The 16,879-nt window shown below is 46.6% G+C and overlaps 2 protein-coding genes across 2 annotated transcripts; one reads left to right on the top strand and one right to left on the bottom strand.

Annotated features, from left to right (window-relative positions):
- Positions 1 to 1,465: 1,465 nt before the first annotated feature.
- NT5M (5',3'-nucleotidase, mitochondrial) lies at positions 1,466 to 6,771 on the bottom strand. The gene is made up of 5 exons (XM_081337840.1): positions 6,001 to 6,771; positions 5,273 to 5,373; positions 4,668 to 4,728; positions 4,090 to 4,204; positions 1,466 to 3,964 (listed from the first exon to the last, which is right to left on the bottom strand). Exons 1-5 carry the CDS (start codon positions 6,286 to 6,288, stop codon positions 3,822 to 3,824), a joined length of 708 nt encoding a protein of 235 aa, XP_081193966.1. The 5' UTR covers positions 6,289 to 6,771; the 3' UTR covers positions 1,466 to 3,821.
- A 1,542-nt stretch (positions 6,772 to 8,313) lies between these two features.
- Positions 8,314 to 16,201, top strand: COPS3 (COP9 signalosome subunit 3). Its single transcript, XM_081337857.1, has 12 exons — positions 8,314 to 8,510; positions 10,199 to 10,328; positions 10,872 to 10,984; positions 11,678 to 11,727; positions 12,038 to 12,130; positions 12,744 to 12,923; positions 13,432 to 13,572; positions 13,962 to 14,135; positions 14,365 to 14,451; positions 14,570 to 14,683; positions 15,239 to 15,319; positions 15,555 to 16,201. Exons 1-12 carry the CDS (start codon positions 8,456 to 8,458, stop codon positions 15,606 to 15,608), a joined length of 1,272 nt encoding a protein of 423 aa, XP_081193983.1. The 5' UTR covers positions 8,314 to 8,455; the 3' UTR covers positions 15,609 to 16,201.
- The last annotated feature ends 678 nt before the right edge of the window (positions 16,202 to 16,879 follow it).

Here is a 16,879-nt window from a genome sequence, read left to right on the forward strand (position 1 = left end):
TTCCAATAGCCCCAATTCTCCCGCAGATTGCCAAACTGCTTCAAACCAATAAAAGCCATACAACCATAAAACCAATAAATATCTGGACGGGGAGCCCTGAAGGGTATTATCACAACGTAGAGGAACCACATCCTCGTACTATGCAGGTGCTTAAAATTAGCAACGAATCGTTCAAAAGGACAGTAGAAAAATGCCTGCAGAAAGAATTATATCTTTGTCCAAAGCTGGGAAGGTAAAGCAGGTGGTGTTTAAAAAAGAAAGAAAAAAAAGGAACAAAACAAAATAGGTGAATTTTAAGTGGGTTTTTCTTGAAGTGTTGTTATTCCCCAGCCTTCTCCTCCAGTTTTGCCCATTGGCTGAATGCTAAGAAATTCCAGCCTTGAGGTTGGCTGACCAAACTCCCCGTGACGTCAAAGAGCAAGAGTTAAAAACAAGAACAACAAAAGGGGCTGTGTGTCCTTTTTAGGGGGGGGGGAAGGCTGTTATGCTCAGGGGTGTGTCACCGTCTGATGTGGGGAAAGGAAGCTGTGTTGCCCCAAATGCTACGCACCTTGTATGTTTCCTTTCCCACAAGACTTCCAAAGACTTTTTTCGTCTTCTCCAGAAATGTCTGCCAGCGTCACGGTGTGGGCGAAACTCTCCCCCCCCATCCGAGGTTGTGCAAGGAAAGCTGGGCACAGGGGCACACTCTGTGACCTGACACACTTTGGCATCTCAGAGCAATGTGTGTATCAGCGCCAACCCAATGCTCTGGGCTGGGCCAAAACTTTTTGCTGAACAAGCTTGAGAGAAGGGGCTTCGGCTTCTGTTTGGATCCTGAAGGTGGATCCCTTTCAGAAAATCTACTAGATCTGAAAAATGGCTGAATGGAGTCAGGTTTCCAGAATGGATCTTTCTATGCGCCATTCAGCTGCCAGTTTGGGGGCGAAAGCAGTCTGCACATCTGGCAAAGATGATGGATAGGCCAGGCAAAGGGCAAACAGAAAATGAAAAGCAATTCACTTCTCTGGAATAGAAAACTTTTCCTTTCATCTTGTTTATGCATTTCTCTTTCTCAGTAGGAACTGTAGCTGTGTGAATCTACAGAAGCCCCAAATTAGGACATAGAATTGGGAGAGTTGGGAGGAACCTTGGAGGTCTTCTAGTCCAACCCGCTTTTTCAAGCATTTTTCCAACAATGCTTTATTCAGAGGCAAATGCTTTCATGAGCTGCGACTGACAAATATTCTTTTGACTAAAACGTGTGACTTGAAAAATACCCTTCCTTCTTTTTCTTTCTTTCCCTTCCTCCCTCCCTCCCCCCCTCTTTCTTTCCCACTCCCAACATCACCTTCCTCACCTTGTTCAGTTTTAAAACCCATGTATTTGACTTTCATTCCTGACATCTGGTGGCAGCTGAGAAGAAGACTAGAGAACTGGGCTGTTTGCCTGTTAGCTCCACTCCACCATCAAGGGGATTTGTTCAACCTTTGGACAGCATGTCACTCTGGAGGAGTGGGCTGAGCCCCCACCACAAATGTTTGCACAAAAGCTTCAGGTGAAAAACTGAATTTTTCAAAAAGTGGTTTCACGTTTCTTCCAGCTCGGAATTGGACTTTGCTGGGATTTGGTCCACCTCCACCCAAAAAAAAAAAAAGATAAATAAAAGAGAATCAAATCTTGCCCTAGATTGCTCTCTGGTGGCAGATTTGGGGATTTAATACTTTGTGCATGCTCCACATTGACAGCGGTGTATTCAGCTTTGTCTGAGCTTGAAAATTTAAGTCTGATCCGATGGAGGAACTCCTGGAAATCTCTGAGCCTGGGTTAGGTAGGGAGTCAAAATATAACCTGGAAATAAAAGGAAATAGCACGCCACTCCAGCGCAATTGTAGAGAAGATTGTCAAACCACCAGGAGAGGCCTTTGACTTAGAGAAGTGAAGAACTGAATCAGACACGGATTCGGCTACATTGCAACACAATCCACAAACATGGCACATGACATAACACAACAGGATCGTTTCTCAAGCACAAATTGTTGGTGGTATTTGCACAATAAAAACACGCAGAGATGCAGAGCTGGAGACATTCAGATTAAATAAATAGACGGAATATTGTGTGTACATCGGGGTGTGCTGGAGAGGAGGCATACTTCCTGCTCGTCCCTGAAATATCCATACGTTAATACCACATCCTGGTTTGTCACGTGAGAGTTCATACAGAGTCATTTGGACATTTCAGAAAGTCCCAAACCAAGTTCACGATGATCAGTTTGAGTCTGTGAAAAAATGGCTCTACTTGAAGTTTTCTAAAGGATTGTGAAGGGCTTCTCCAGCACTGACGAGATCTATCTGGATAATGGCAAATGTTGGGACAAGCTTGCTCCCAGATCAAGCGACAACCTACTTACTGTGGACTAAAAGGTGGATGGAGTAACCTGTTTTGGGATTGGGTCCCTTTGAGATTTGAGCTGATGTAACTTAGTGCAGAGAAGGAGAAACCAGCAGGCCAGGATTAGAATCTTCTGGAGAAGATGAGGTTCTATGTGAAGATATGAACAGATCTATATTGCCACAAGTTGAATCTCTACCTGAAGGATGGCAAGTAGAATCCATCCAGGTAGAAATTAGGGTTGTGCGAAGTGTCTCATTTCAGAGATGTGAAGTTACTGATGGAAGAGAATATTTGTAGCTCAGGGTTAAACTGTGGGGCCCTTGGTGCTCTCTGAGCTTGGTGTTTTTCTTGCAGACGTTTCATGACCCAACTAGGAAACATCATCAGTGCTACAATTTTCCCCCACTCCCTTCTAACATGGATGATGAAACGTCTGCAAGAAAACCACCACCATTCAAAGAGCACCAAGGATCCCACAAAGATGCAATGTTCTGTAGAACTTCAGAAATATTTCTTTTCTCCCAGTCCAGACTCTTTGGCCAGTTCTGAGGTTGCTTCCCACACTGTCCACAAATAAATGCTTAGGAACAACACCCTGTTTACTCTCAGAAAACATTCAGACACTCCCTGGAATGACCAGATCAACATGGTCTCCAGGAAAAAAGGTCTAAAGACCTCCAGAATAAGAAACATGGGCTTTAGTTGTGTACCTCTTCTATTACTGTTTGTGAGACCTTAGGGTCCACTTGGACACACCCAGAGCCTTTTTGCACCACAGAACAATTGTGGCTTTCCTGGGGGGATGGATGATAAAAGAAAGTCACGAGGGAAGCTACAACGGGGAATTGAAGGCTTGTCTGTATTATGTGCAACATTATGCATGGATTTGACTGCCCCGTTGCAGATCCATCTTGATTTTTGGACCCCAATGATCCCAGGGGTTTAAGAAAGCTCTGAAATCAGGCGATCCTTCAGCTGAATTACTGCCACAAACTCACAGGTGCCTGTGAGATCATGGCTGGGCACGTGAGGTCAGGAGGCCACCAACATCTCCATTAGCTTTGCGCTCAGGAACATTTCTTGCACGTCCATTGCGACAAGGGTCATTTGAGTTCCAGAAGCTCAATGTCTATCCATTGGAGGCCAAAGATGAGGATGACCATTATCTTGAATGAAGAAGACCTCACAGAAAGTTAAGCAGGAATGGGAAACCATCCCGAGTTGATCTACTCAACGAAAGGCCCTCAACATAGTTGGAAGACTTGGCCAACACCACTCCTGTAGAAACTCAAGGACTTCCTTTAGCTGCCAAAACTGGGACCACAGCTCTTCCTTCTGACACGCCAGCCCAGACCCAAGGAAAGCAACAGGTCTTCTTCTGGCCAGCAACTCAAGAAGAGAGTTGGTGGCCTGCTCTAGGCTGGCCTTGCTGAGAACCTTCATGGGTTCAGCAGCCCCGTTTGCTTTCCAAGATGGCCCTCCAGTCATCGGCCCAGGAGTGCAACCGGGGGCAAGAAGCCGGGAGCTGCAGGTGTTTGTTGTGGCAGGCAGTGAAAAGCACCTGCTCCCAGACAGGAGTGCGCTCAGCTCCTGAAGGGGAAAGGGAAGACAGCCAGTGAAGATGTGGGTTGTGTGACTCTGAAATGGTGCAAGCTGGTCCACCTTTTGGGCCCTCCAAGGGTTCTCATCCCCAGCACCACCCCTCCCCACCTTACCTACGATATCAGGCCTGTCATCAATCAGCACATGTCCCAAGACGATCGTCTTATCCCGGGTGAGAATCACGTGCTCCAAAAATTCGTGTCCAAAATGTTTCTCTACCCAAGCGAGCTGGAAGGCAGCAGAGGACATGAAGGTGAAAAACATTTGGGTGGATGACAAGAAGGGACCTTTTTCTGTAGGGCTGGGAGAGGGGTAAAGTGAAAGCTCCTAGAGTTGTTTTTAGGGTGAGATGGATAGCATTTCAATTTTTTTTTTATTCCTATTTATATCCCACCCTTCTCCGAAGACTCAGGGCGGCTTACAATTTAAAGCACAAATCAATGTGCTTAGCAATACACAAATAAATAAATACACAAATAAATAAAAATAAATAAACCGTGTGGGCAAGGGGTTCCCATCAACAAGCCAGCTCTGAGAAGGAAGGGAGCTGGAAGGAAGGTGAAGTTAAATCAGACCAATTTCTATAAATCCTGCAGCATTTAGCTTGAATATGAAAAAAGAACCCCAATCAGAATCCTGGTTCTTCTGATTTAACCAGTGAGTAGCCTAAGATTTGTTAAGTAGGCTTTACCTTTTCATATGGGCAATAGCGATACTTCTTGATGGGACTTGTGCATATGAAGACTTCAGTCCTACCATAAAAAGAGAGAGGGAGAACAATTCATATTTCTCTGTTATTTTTCTACAACTGTATTCTGAGTCTCCAACAGACCTTTCTGTGCCTGGGGGTGGAGGAGCAATTGGTTTGTGATTCCTTGATTTGGTTGACAAAGAATCTTCAGCTTCCTAGGTCTTCTACAAACTGGAATGCTTGGACCATTTCCCACTCAACTTCTGGAACTTCTCTGCAAGGGGCAGGGGATTTCTCCCCCCCCACTGTACCACTTTCTGTCTACAGGGTCTGCTCTCCCACCCCACTCACCAGCGAAACCAACGATAATCAGTTTTGAAAACAGGGAAATTATCATTATATTTTGAAAAATGGAGGTTTTCAAAAATAAACTGGACCACCATTTGACTGGAATGGTCTCTCCTGCCCTGAATGTGGGTTGGACTAGAAGACCTCTGGGGCCTTTCCAGCCCTAGGATTCTACGTTCTATGATTAATCTAGAGAGGCACATTGTAAAACATCTGGAGAACTTGCTGCTGTTCCCATTTTATGGCCTGATACTTACGCTTCTAATTCCGCCATCTTCTTCAGAGCCTCCACAGCCCCTGGAAGGGGATCGAGCTCCATGAAAAAGTTCTTGGATTCCCAAATACTGATAGCCTTTTCCTGCAAAGTGGGGGGGGGGAGCCAAAACACACAGATGCACACACCAGGGAGAGTCACAAATATTTGAACACCTCGGACAGCGCAACCATCCTAAAACATGCCGGTTTCCAAATACCTAAATTTGTGGATCACGTGGCCATGGGGATGCCGCAACCCTCCTAAGTAGGAGGACTACCAGTCACATTTTTCAGGGGCAATGTAGCTTTGGATGGTCGCTAAAGGAACGGCTATAGAGTGAGGACTACTTGTAGAGACTGTCAGTCGGAGGACTGAATCAAGGTTAGAATAAGGAATGCCTCTACACTCTCCAGGAAACCTAAATAGTGCAATGGACAGTCCCTGCAGCTGGTGCGGGTCTCCTGAGCCCGAAATGGACCGGTGAGCCTCTGACTGGGGGCCCAGCCGCCAGTCCCCCATCTCCCCCCGCCCCCATCTCCCCCCAGCAGCCAGCGGAGAAGTCCAGGGAGGCTTTGAGGACCCAGGAAGGTGCTGAAATCCTTGGAGCGGGGAGCAAAAGAGCAACGGCCGGTCAACCCACCCTTGTTTACTCTGCTTCCCCGGCCGCCCTTCGGACGTCTCCCCCAGGGGTTCTCGCTGCTTGCAAGCCCCGGGGGGGACGGGACTCACGCTCAGCCCCGGCTGGAGCTTCCCGTACTGCTCCGAGACCCAGAAGCCGCGGCGCTCCTCCAGGGCGATGTAGGGCAGGTCCGGATAGCGGGCGCGGTACTTCTTCAGGAAGCCCCCCTCGAAGTCGGCCAGCACCCCGTCCATGTCCACCAGCACCCGCAGCGGCCGGGCAGGGGCAGCCGCGCGCCCGGAATGCGCCCCGCCGCTGCCCGCGCCCACCCGAGGCGCCCAGGCGCCCAGGACCCGCTGCCCGCGCCGGAGGAGGCCGCTGCTCCCGCGGGGCATCATGACCGGGCAGGGACGTCTCCGGGCGGAGAGGGGGGTCGAGACCCCCTTCAGGGCAGGGCCGGCCCCTCCGGCCGCCTGGAGACGAAGGTCGCGGGAGGAAGGCGCCGGGCGGTCACTGCGGAATTCGGCGCGCGTGGATGGGCTGGAGGGTGGAGGGGGAAGGAAGGGAGGGAGGAAGGGAAGAGAAGAGAAGGGTTAGAAAGAAGAAGGGAGGGAGGAAGGAAGGAAGGGAGAGAAAGAGTGAGGGGCCGAGGCAAGGGAAGGCAAGGGAAGGACAGAAAAGCAAACAAGCGAGAGAGCTGCCTGCCGAGATCGCTTGCCGGTGCCCAAGAGTCCCAGCTGCTCGGCTTCAGCCAAGCGCTGGCCGGTCCCTTCTCTCCCGCAACCGGCCCGGCGGGGCTCCGCTTCTCCTGGCCGTAGCCGCAGGCTCCGCTTTCCGTGCCAAGCCGGGAGCCCCACGCGCCCTGCCCCGGCCTCGCCTTCCCCGGGCGCAAAGCTAACGATGCGGACCCGCTGCGGGCCTTGGGGAAGAAGCGGCGGGGGAGGAAGGCGAAGCGGGGCACGGGTGGGGTGGAAGGGGGCAGGATCCTGCGTGGATTTTCCAGGAAATAAAGCCCAAAGGGGTCTCCCTCTTCCCACTAAGCCAACTTATGGAAAGGCTGCAGCATTCCTAGAAATAAGCACCTTTTATGAAAAAGCAGAATTTTGCAGCTCCCTTCCACAGATTTGCCCAGATTCTATTACAAGGCATTGGCTTTCCTGCACTACAACTCCCTTCCTAAGGGAGACCATAAGCCCCCCTCACTCGAGCTTTTGTTAATGACCAGTTGGTGGCCCCCATTGCAGCCACTAAAGGAGGACTATTTATGGAACCAATTGGACCGATGGTATCCACCAGACTTCTTTGAGCAAAACATCTCACGGTCTTGCAACCAGCAAACCTCTGAATTCTAACCCTGAAAAGCTACTTCCCTGAAAACCCCAGAAGCATTTCTGACATGAGTTGAATTCAAACGGTGCTCTCTGGTCAAGGAGGTTGCCAGGCCAATGGAAGTCCAATAATCTGAGCCTCCAGGCACAAATTAGGACATATGGCGGGACCCTGTATGTCTTTTCTGACTTCTGTTGATGGTTCTCCTGGAGGATGGATCCATTCCATTCTTCTGGCTGAGGTCGCCCACCTAGGCGGGTTTCAGATCCCTGGCAGCTCCCAGGAGGGACACCAGGAGGGACGAAGGAGGAATCAGAGGGTTGAGGCTCCCTCCTCTATTTTTAAATGGCACAGGCTTGGGCGGAGAAGATGAACTGGAGGCCTTATTAAATCCTGCTGCATATAAAGGGCAGGCAGTAAGGCAAAGCCAGAGTAATACAAGAGCTGGAGGTCTTCTAGTCCACCCTCCTATTTTCCTTCTTTCTTCCCTCCTTCTTCTTTTTTCTTCCTCCCTTCCCTCCTATCTTTCTTTTATCTGAATTAGAATACCAGAGCTGGAAGGGACCTTGGAGATCTTCTAGTCCAACCTCCTGCTCAGGCAGGAAACCCATTATTCCAGACAAATGGTTGTCCAATCTCACAAATGCCTAGACAACAAAATTCCACTTTTTTTTGCCCCTGAAATAGTGAGAGCCAAAAGCCCATCTTAACGTAGCATCATTAAAAATCTAATATGCATTTTGGATTATCTTGGTTTTGCATTGCATTTGCAGGGCTTTTTATATATAATATATAACATACACAGTGCAATACACACATTCGTTTAATATGATATGCATATCATATTTAATAATATGAAATATATACACGTTTAATAAATACATATAATTTCATAGATATAATACAGTCATGGCGCCCAGCCCTCTTTGGCAGCAAAAAAGGCAGGGCGAGAGGGGAACTGTTGTTGAGCCACTGCGCGTGCGCAAAAATCGCTTTGAGCAGGAAGTGGTCCTCTTGGCTCGCCCACTTCCGGGTGGGAGGCGATCCCCATGGCAACGCCCCCAGCCCGGCTCCTGCGCCGCGCGCCGGAAGTGACGCTCCCAGAGCGCGGCCCCTGATTGGCCCTGCGCGGCGGCGACGTCGCTCCCGCTGCGTCTGGAAGAGCAGGAGGCAGAGGCGGCTCCTCCGCGGCTGACCCGGCCGGGCGTCGTCCTTCCCCCCCTTCCCCGCACCGCCATGGCGTCCGCCCTGGAGCAGTTCGTCAACAGCGTCCGGCAGCTGTCGGCCCAAGGTGAGACGCAGGGCCGGGCGCGCACATGGAGGCCGCTGCCGCCCTCCGCTCCGCTCCGGCCCCGGGCGGCCTCCGAGAAAGGGGAGCCGGGATGGGGCCCGCCTCCCGAAGCTCCCCGTTGGCTGCCGCGTTTGTCTGTCTGCGGGCGGGGCGGAGCTTCAGGGTCCCACCTCTTGGCTCGCAGAACCCTCGTGGGCGGGGGAGGGAGCAGAGCAGCCCTTCCCCAACGTGGCGCTCCCGGGCTGGTTGGGAATCTGGGGGGGGGGGGAATGGAGAACCGCGATGTGGGGGGCGGGCTGGCTCTGCCTGTTCACAGCTGGATTTCCCGTTTCCCAGGTGGCCACTCTGGGATCGCCTGGTGGTCTCCTGTCCAAAGCCCAATTCCACTTGATCCCCCAACTTGGAAGGTCATTGAATGGTCCTGCAGCGAGATTGCCTTCTGTGGGGCAGCCCCCCTTGCCGCCCCCAGGACAGGCATCTTTACCCTTCTCCCCCCCCCCCCCCAAAAAAAAAAAAAAGGATCAACCAGGCTTTGCCCTTCTGGATTCTGCCTATCCGTCCAGCTTGACTTTTTGTTGGATTCTTTATTTTAAAAGAGCCAAGCAATGGCTGGCATGGGAGAACATTTCCCAGCATTCTTTGCAGGGCCTGCAGCCACAGTTTGGGTCAACAAAGAAAAAATAAATCCATGTTCTTTGGAACAGTGAGGGAGCTTTATGACTGCTGGCTTTCCATTTTTAATAGGTGTTTCAGCAGATCCCTGTTGAGGGGCAGTTCTAGAAGCTGCTGGCTTTGGAACCCTTGCATAAATGTCTCTGTTGATAAAAGCAACATTTCTCAGCCGGGAAGTTGGTTTAAGGTCCTAAGTTTGCTCTGGAAAATCTCAGAAAAATCTTGTGGGCAGAAGAATCTTTTCCATTTCACTGTTTCAGACTGGATGGTGACTGGATAGTTCTACAATTCAAAAGATACCTGACTTTGGTGCTTTCTAATTCTCTCTTACCTGTAGGAACACCAAGGTCCATTTTAATTATTTTCAAAACAGTTATCTTACATTTTATGACTATTACATGTATGCAGAGATTTATGAAAATTGTATATTTACCTAAGTGTGGGTGTGTTGTTTTGGAGCATTTAAATTTTAAGAGATTCATATACAAGATTCTATCCTTGGCTGAACTATTTTCATTCAGGGATTGAAATGGTAGGATTTCAGCTGGGTTGCTGTCCATGGTATTGCTTGGTTGGGGACAGAAGTGTCTAATCTTTCCTATCCCAGCATTATTGTGATGTGAAAATTAACTGCTGATAAGGGAGGCTAGAAAGCAATTTCATTAATTAAGGCTTTCCTCTTTGGTCCATAAGGTTGGTAAATTGGTCAGCTGAGCCTTCTGAAACAGAACTAAATATTAATAGAATTAAAACATTAACAGAGCACCTTTTCTACAATTCTGCTCATTGTTGTGTACTAAAGAGCTGATTTTGTGACACCTTCCTCTTGAGCACCTTAAACTGGGACACGCTCTCCCTGTTGTGTTTTTTTTAATTACAGTGTTGGCTTATTATATTTTTTACAGCACTGCTTTTATGGCATAGATGACCGTATTTGTGGAGCTGGCTATTCATAGGGCATGGAGCAATAGATCCTCTTCCTTTTTTTCCACTTTCCAACCTTTTGTCTCTCTTAGGACAAATGACTCAGCTTTGCGAGCTGATCAACAAAAGTGGAGAACTGCTGGCAAAAAACCTCTCCCATTTGGATACCGTGCTTGGGGCGCTCGATGTCCAGGAACACTCACTGGGGGTGTTGGCGGTTTTGTAAGTGACCCTCCTTCACTGGAAGCTTTTCCTTAGACTTGGACAGAGAGACAAACTTGATGTGATTGGATCTGAATTTGACATTTTCACAGTGGTTAAGCAAATCACAATCATTTAAGCAAGTGATTGTGGGAGAGTGGGGGGCGGTTTGCTGAAAACTGGCAAAAAAAAAACCCCACCCAAAACTGGCAAAAAGCATTGCAGTCACAATTTAAAACTGGTGGTTGCCACACATCAGAAATGCTGTCCTGTGTCCATGGGGGGAAGTGTGACCTATTGCAAGGGTTGGAAGTGTTTTATGTGCTTTATGGGCCACGAAGCAGCTGTTCTGAGGCCGTAACTCAAGGGCTGCATATATTTCTTTCGTTCCTATTTATTAACTAGTTGTAGAAATCTCCTAACAGTGGCAGGATTTCAGCATGAAAACAGCCCCCAAACTAGCCGTCTAAAGCAGTTAACATGTCCTTCGGTGGGGTTTAAGGAGCTCTTACGGGGGTCCAAGAAAGAGATGGTTTGCATTCTGTGCTTTGTCTTCCTTTGTAGGTTTGTGAAGTTTTCTATGCCCAGCGTCCCTGACTTCGAAACATTATTCTCACAGGTCCAGCTTTTCATCAGCACTTGCAACGGAGAGCACATTCGATACGCCACGGACACTTGTAAGTGGCTTCCGCCATCCTGCGGCCTCCTGCGCCAAAATATTCATTGGTTTTCTAAAGAGTTACAAATGAACATTGGGTTAAAAAGTGCAGCGCCTGTCGATGCCATTTAATTCAGGTTATAAGGTTATATTTACAGTAGCTTTATCTTTAGTGTCTGTGAGTGCATAAATGCTAAATAATACAAACTAACGTAATTAGGAACAAGCTAGTAAAAATGGTAGAAAAAAATAACCATGCCAATAAAAAGAATGCATTTTCCTATAATACAAAAACTTTAATGCAAATTACTACAAGACTATTTTAGAAAAAGAAATTGAAGCTAGGCACACTGGATCAGACTGTGACCTTTCCATCAATAAAAAGGGCAGTTTAAAGGCTGAGAGACAGGTTTTTGATAAATGTTTTTCAAGGAATGTGCAATTCCTTTTTTTTTTGCTACATTCCAAACATATATCTACAGCTCTACTTCTTGTCTAATTTCATTGATAGGCAAGCTCCAAATGTAATATAACAAAACCTTAACAGCTTTAAACCTTAACTTCATCCCAGGAGCACCATTGACCTTAATACTAATGTCTAACTTAAAAAGAACCATCTGTGGACAAATTAGAGACAGTGATATGTAATTTTCCATGTTCTTAAATCCTGAGTTAGCACAATCTCATTTCCTTCTTCTTTCTTTCTCCTTAGTCGCTGGCCTGTGCCATCAGTTAACAAATGCTCTCGTGGAACGGAAGCAGGTAAGGAAGTTAAGCAGTGCAAGTCCTTTGATTCTCAGACTGCTGATCTTGAGGATAGCTAGATTTTTAACAATGTGCATTAATGCTAAACAGTACTCACTGGGGTAAGAACAGCGGCATGTAAACAAAACATAGAAATAGCAGTAAATAAATGTTTGTCCTCACTTGTCAAGTTGGTGAGATATTTTTACATCTTTGGGAGGGGGTTTACAGCTTTCTGTTATCGGGACAAGTTAAGCTGCTCCAAATATGTAGAAAGCCCTTTTTGGGTGTATGTAGAAACTGACCTAATTTGCTTGGTTTCCAACAGCCCCTGCGTGGAATCAGCATTCTCAGGCAAGCTATAGACAAAATGCAGATGAATACCAACCAACTGACCTCAATACACGCTGATCTCTGCCAGGTGAGGATCCAAGACTGAGGTGGGAATTGAAGCCCCCCTCCTAGCAGAGTAGGCCATCCTAATAACACGATACAGTATTGGACTAGGAGGAATGGTTAATCCCTGCCCTGGTGTTGCCTGCAATCTTGTTTAAATTCAGCTATTCCCAAGCTAAATTTCTCCGATGTGATCAGGCTGACTTCAAATTTCCCTACCTAGCTTCCGTCGGCTTGGGTTTCACACACGTCATCACACAAAGGTTTGAACTGCTTTGTGTGTATCATTTGCGCGATGATGGCATGAAGTAGCCGACAGCAGGGGGCATGCACAGGGGATGAAAAACAGTTGAGATGCCAGCCATCCGCCCTCTGGCTCCTGTAAAAAGGGAATGGAGTTTTGAGTGCATTACTTCCTAGAAAGTTCTACGTTTTACCCTCCTTTTAAAGTCCAACATGGCGGCCTGTCTCTCTCTCTCTCTCTGTGGTTCTAATCAACGCACCAACCCAGAGACACACCTACCCTTATAATTTCACTGGCCTGATGTTTTTGCCTTGATTTACTATTCACATTCTTGCTCTGAAGCAACTCAAGATTAGCGGCTGGTTTTTGTTAACTCTGGTCTGTTTCATTTTAGCTCTGTTTATTAGCCAAATGCTTTAAACCTGCCCTCCCGTATCTAGATGTGGACATGATGGATATTTGTAAAGAAAACGGGGCCTACGATGCCAAGCACTTCCTGTGTTACTACTACTATGGTGGGATGATATACACTGGGCTCAAGAATTTTGAACGAGCACTCTATTTTTACGAGCAGGTAATTTTTTTTTCTTCCCTTTTTCTGTCGAAAAAATTTGTTGAGGGCATGATAGCCTGGTAAAAGCCAGCATACCAAAGTCCCCAAGGTATCTGCTTGGTTAGAGTATATTACTGGAAGTTGTGATTCTTCGCAGTGGAGACAAAATCGTTAGATTTTTATTCCAGTTTTTTAAAAACAGCTGGTCAACTCAAGGTAGTGAACATGCCTAATACTCCTTGTCCTGTTTTCCTCAGAACAACAACCCTGTGAGGTTGGACTGGCCCAAGGTCAGCCAGCCAGCTTTCATGCCTTAAGGCAGGACTAGAACTCACCATTTCCTGGTTCCTAGGCCAGTATCTGAACCACTGCACCAAACTGATTCTTTTTTTTTGCACTGTTCTTTGTTACAAGGTTGCGGCAAAAGCAAATGTTAATCTTTTTAAGATGCCATTGGGCTCTTGACTAAATTGCTGCCATCTTCCGCTTTTCTGCTGGCTGCCTCTAACCTTCCATTTTTATTTTTCAGGCTATAACGACCCCCGCCATGGCTGTCAGCCATATTATGTTGGAATCGTACAAAAAGTACATTCTAGTCTCCTTGATACTCCTTGGCAAAGTGCAGCAGCTGCCGAAATACACCTCCCAAATAATAGGTAGATTTGTTAAGGTGAGGCCCCAGAGATCCTTTCTGAACCAAGAATTGGGAAGCTTGGGATGGGATGGGACAGGATGGGGAAAGGAGATCCCCCCCCCCGATTTAATAAAATGAGCCAAACTAGATTGAAGGGGAAATAGGTATATTTTGATGGGTTCAGGGCAGCAACCTGAAAAGGAAAAAAAAAATACTTTGCAAACATTTTGGGGAAGTGAGAAAGCTTAAGATATAACAGAATAACAGAATTGGAAGGGACTTGAGGTCTTCTAGTTCAACCCTCTGCTGAAGCAGGAAACCTAACAGCCAGCATAGGGATGAGGTGGACCAGGCTTTTTTGGATCACTGGAGGTTGAATTACCCACCCTTCTGTTTTTACAACCTGTCCCGTTTTCTCGCTGCAGCCGCTTAGCAACGCGTATCACGAATTAGCGCAAGTGTACGCAACCAATAAGCCTTCCGAGCTGCGAAGTCTGGTGAACAAGCATAGTGAGACCTTTACCCGGGATAACAACATGGGCCTGGTGAAACAGTGCTTATCATCTCTCTACAAAAAGAACATCCAGAGGCTAACGAAGGTGAGGCGCTCCCCTCCCAAGGCTTAGAGGGGCTCCTACAGAGAAAAATGACCTGAGTGAATGTTTCATTTCCCATCTATTATAGCCTTGCAAAAGTTAAGCCTCCCCCCTCCCCCCCCTTTTTTTTACCGTGCAGTATCTTGCAAATTACACTTCACAGATTTTAGAGAAGGGGATAACATAAGATACTTGTTCAGTTTCTCCATTTCGCTGTGTTGCTTCTTTTCAGACCTTTTTAACACTCTCGCTACAAGACATGGCGAGCCGAGTGCAATTATCAGGGCCTCAGGAGGCAGAAAAATACGTGCTTCATATGGTAAGGCGTTTTGCCTCAGATGGAAATGACATATAGCTGAATAGCATAAAAGTAACCAAGCGAGGAAGGGTTTGGTTGCAAGCAAAATCCTGCTTCAGTCGTGTCCTTTTATATTCAGATAGAAGACGGCGAAATTTTCGCAAGTATTAACCAGAAAGACGGCATGGTTTGTTTTCACGATAATCCCGAGAAATATAACAACCCGGCAATGCTCCACAACATTGACCAGGAGGTAAGGGGGGGGGGGCTGTTTGCTGATTCCATCGTAACATAGAACTGCCATTAAACAAATGGTTGTGAGTCGAGGGACTATCTGCGTAGAGTATTTGAAAATGCTACTGTAACACAGCTTCCATGATTCAAATATTTTTATTAGCTTATTGAAATATCAAATACAAAGAAAAATAATAATTATGGGGAAATAAAGGAGGAAAAATAGAAAAGTGTAGGGGAAAAGGGAAAAGAAAAGCATTGACTTCCAACTCCTTTTGGTGCAGTAGAATAAGGCCATAACATAAAATCTTCAGTATTTACTGTTGATAATATATACCAGCCATTTCTATAACAACAGATCTGACTAATCAGCAAAATCCAATATCAAAGTTCCATTTCCCCCCCCACTTCAAGCACAAAGTCCAAAAATGGTTGCCTAGTAGAAGCAAAACTGTGTTCTTTTCTTTAATCAGTCAGTTTAGCCATCTCAGCTAACTCCATCAACTTTTGCCGTCATTCGTCCATTGTAGGCTGCAACAGAGCTTCCAAAGAAATCCATTCTTTTTTCTTTTAGATGTTGAAATGTATAGAGCTGGATGAGAGACTGAAAGCGATGGATCAGGAGATCACCGTGAACCCCCAGTTTGTGCAGAAGGTAAGCATCGAAGCCATTGTTAAATCACTTTGCCTATAGTGGAAGAAAAGCCCCACTATATTAATTTTTTTTAAAAGAATCACTGAATCTCTGTAACTAAGCATAAAGGAATCAGTTTCATTAGAAAATCTTGTCCCTTCTGCTGGATTCCCCTCTTCTCAGTGTCTGCACAGATCCCAGAGTTCTTGTTTTCTGCTCTTCCAGATTCAAAACAATTTCTGTTTTTCCTTTGCAGAGTATGGGCTCCCAAGAAGACGAATCAGGAAGCAAACCATCCAGTTATTCCTGAAAATCACATTTTTGCTTGCTACTCTCTTGTAAAACACACATATACATACATACAAAACAAAAAACGCTAAAGAGAGACAGCTGTAGGATTTGAGTGTTAAGAAAAAATGCCCCAAAGGAGAGCAGAAATTGTCTGTCACATCTGAACTTAAAATGATGTCTTCTCAGTACTGTATGATTTGGGGGGGGGGGGGAAATGCTCTACAAAGAGAGGGGAAAAAGGTCTCATTCTGTTGTGAATTTATCTTGAAATTTAACATTGTTAATGCATTAAATAATTCACTTTTTGTTTTATGAATGTTACTGCTTTTGGCGATGGCTTCCTTTTTTTGTTGTTCCATGCAGAGTAAAGTTCTATCAGGCAAGTTAGATTTTTGATCGGATGAAAGTCATTGTTCATATGGAAAGCAGTTTTCTCACAGCAAAATAATGTTTTTGTAAGCTTAAGTTAAGGGAAAGTATTTGTTATTCTCTTTTCTCCCCATATTAATTTGGACCTAAAAGGCAGGGAGATAGGGAGAATTTTCTTGGCAATTTCATGGTACCTCAAACTTTTTTAATACCTCCTGGCTAAGCTTGAGCAGTTGGCGTTTCTTAGCATCGCTTCTGTGTCTCTTCTGCCTCCAATTATCTTCAGCGTGTGTGGTGGGGAAATTCTGGCAAAGGGGCACCTAATAATAATCCTGAATCTTGTCCCCAGGGATCCCTTAGAGCAGGGATCTCCAACCTTGACAACTTTACGACTTGTGGACTTCATCTCCCAGAACTCCTCAGCCAGCATGTGGACTGGGGAATGCTGGGAGTTGAAATCCATAAGTTGTCAAAATTGCCAAGGTTGGAGACCCTTATCCCAGAGGACATACAGAGTCTGGGAAGATGTGTTGACACCTTTTCCCCGTTCTGTGCTTCCTGCATACATCACTTGACAAACTTGCTGGAGAAATTAAGCAATGCGGGAAGGATTCCCACGTTCCTCCACGGCTGGCTGGGGAATTCTGGGAGTTGGAGTCCACCCACCTTAATGGAAGTTGCTGAGATTAAGAATCCCTGCACTGGAGCCGCTGTCTCTTCGGAGAACCAAACCTCATCATCCTCTTCGCACGTGGAAACGGAGGGCAAGAAATGGCTGCCTGTCCAGATGTGTCCTGCAGCCCAGCCCTCCCTTTGCGGGGATTGCATGCTCTGTGGGGCAGAGACCCCAGTTGTGCTCGCCTTTGCATGCAAGACTTTGCAACCCTGGTTGATGGTGCGATGTAAGAATGCACATTTTTC

The sequence above is a fragment of the Vipera berus genome (assembly GCF_964194415.1).
Source record: "Vipera berus genome assembly, chromosome: 13".
Taxonomy (NCBI): Eukaryota; Metazoa; Chordata; class Lepidosauria; order Squamata; family Viperidae; genus Vipera; species Vipera berus.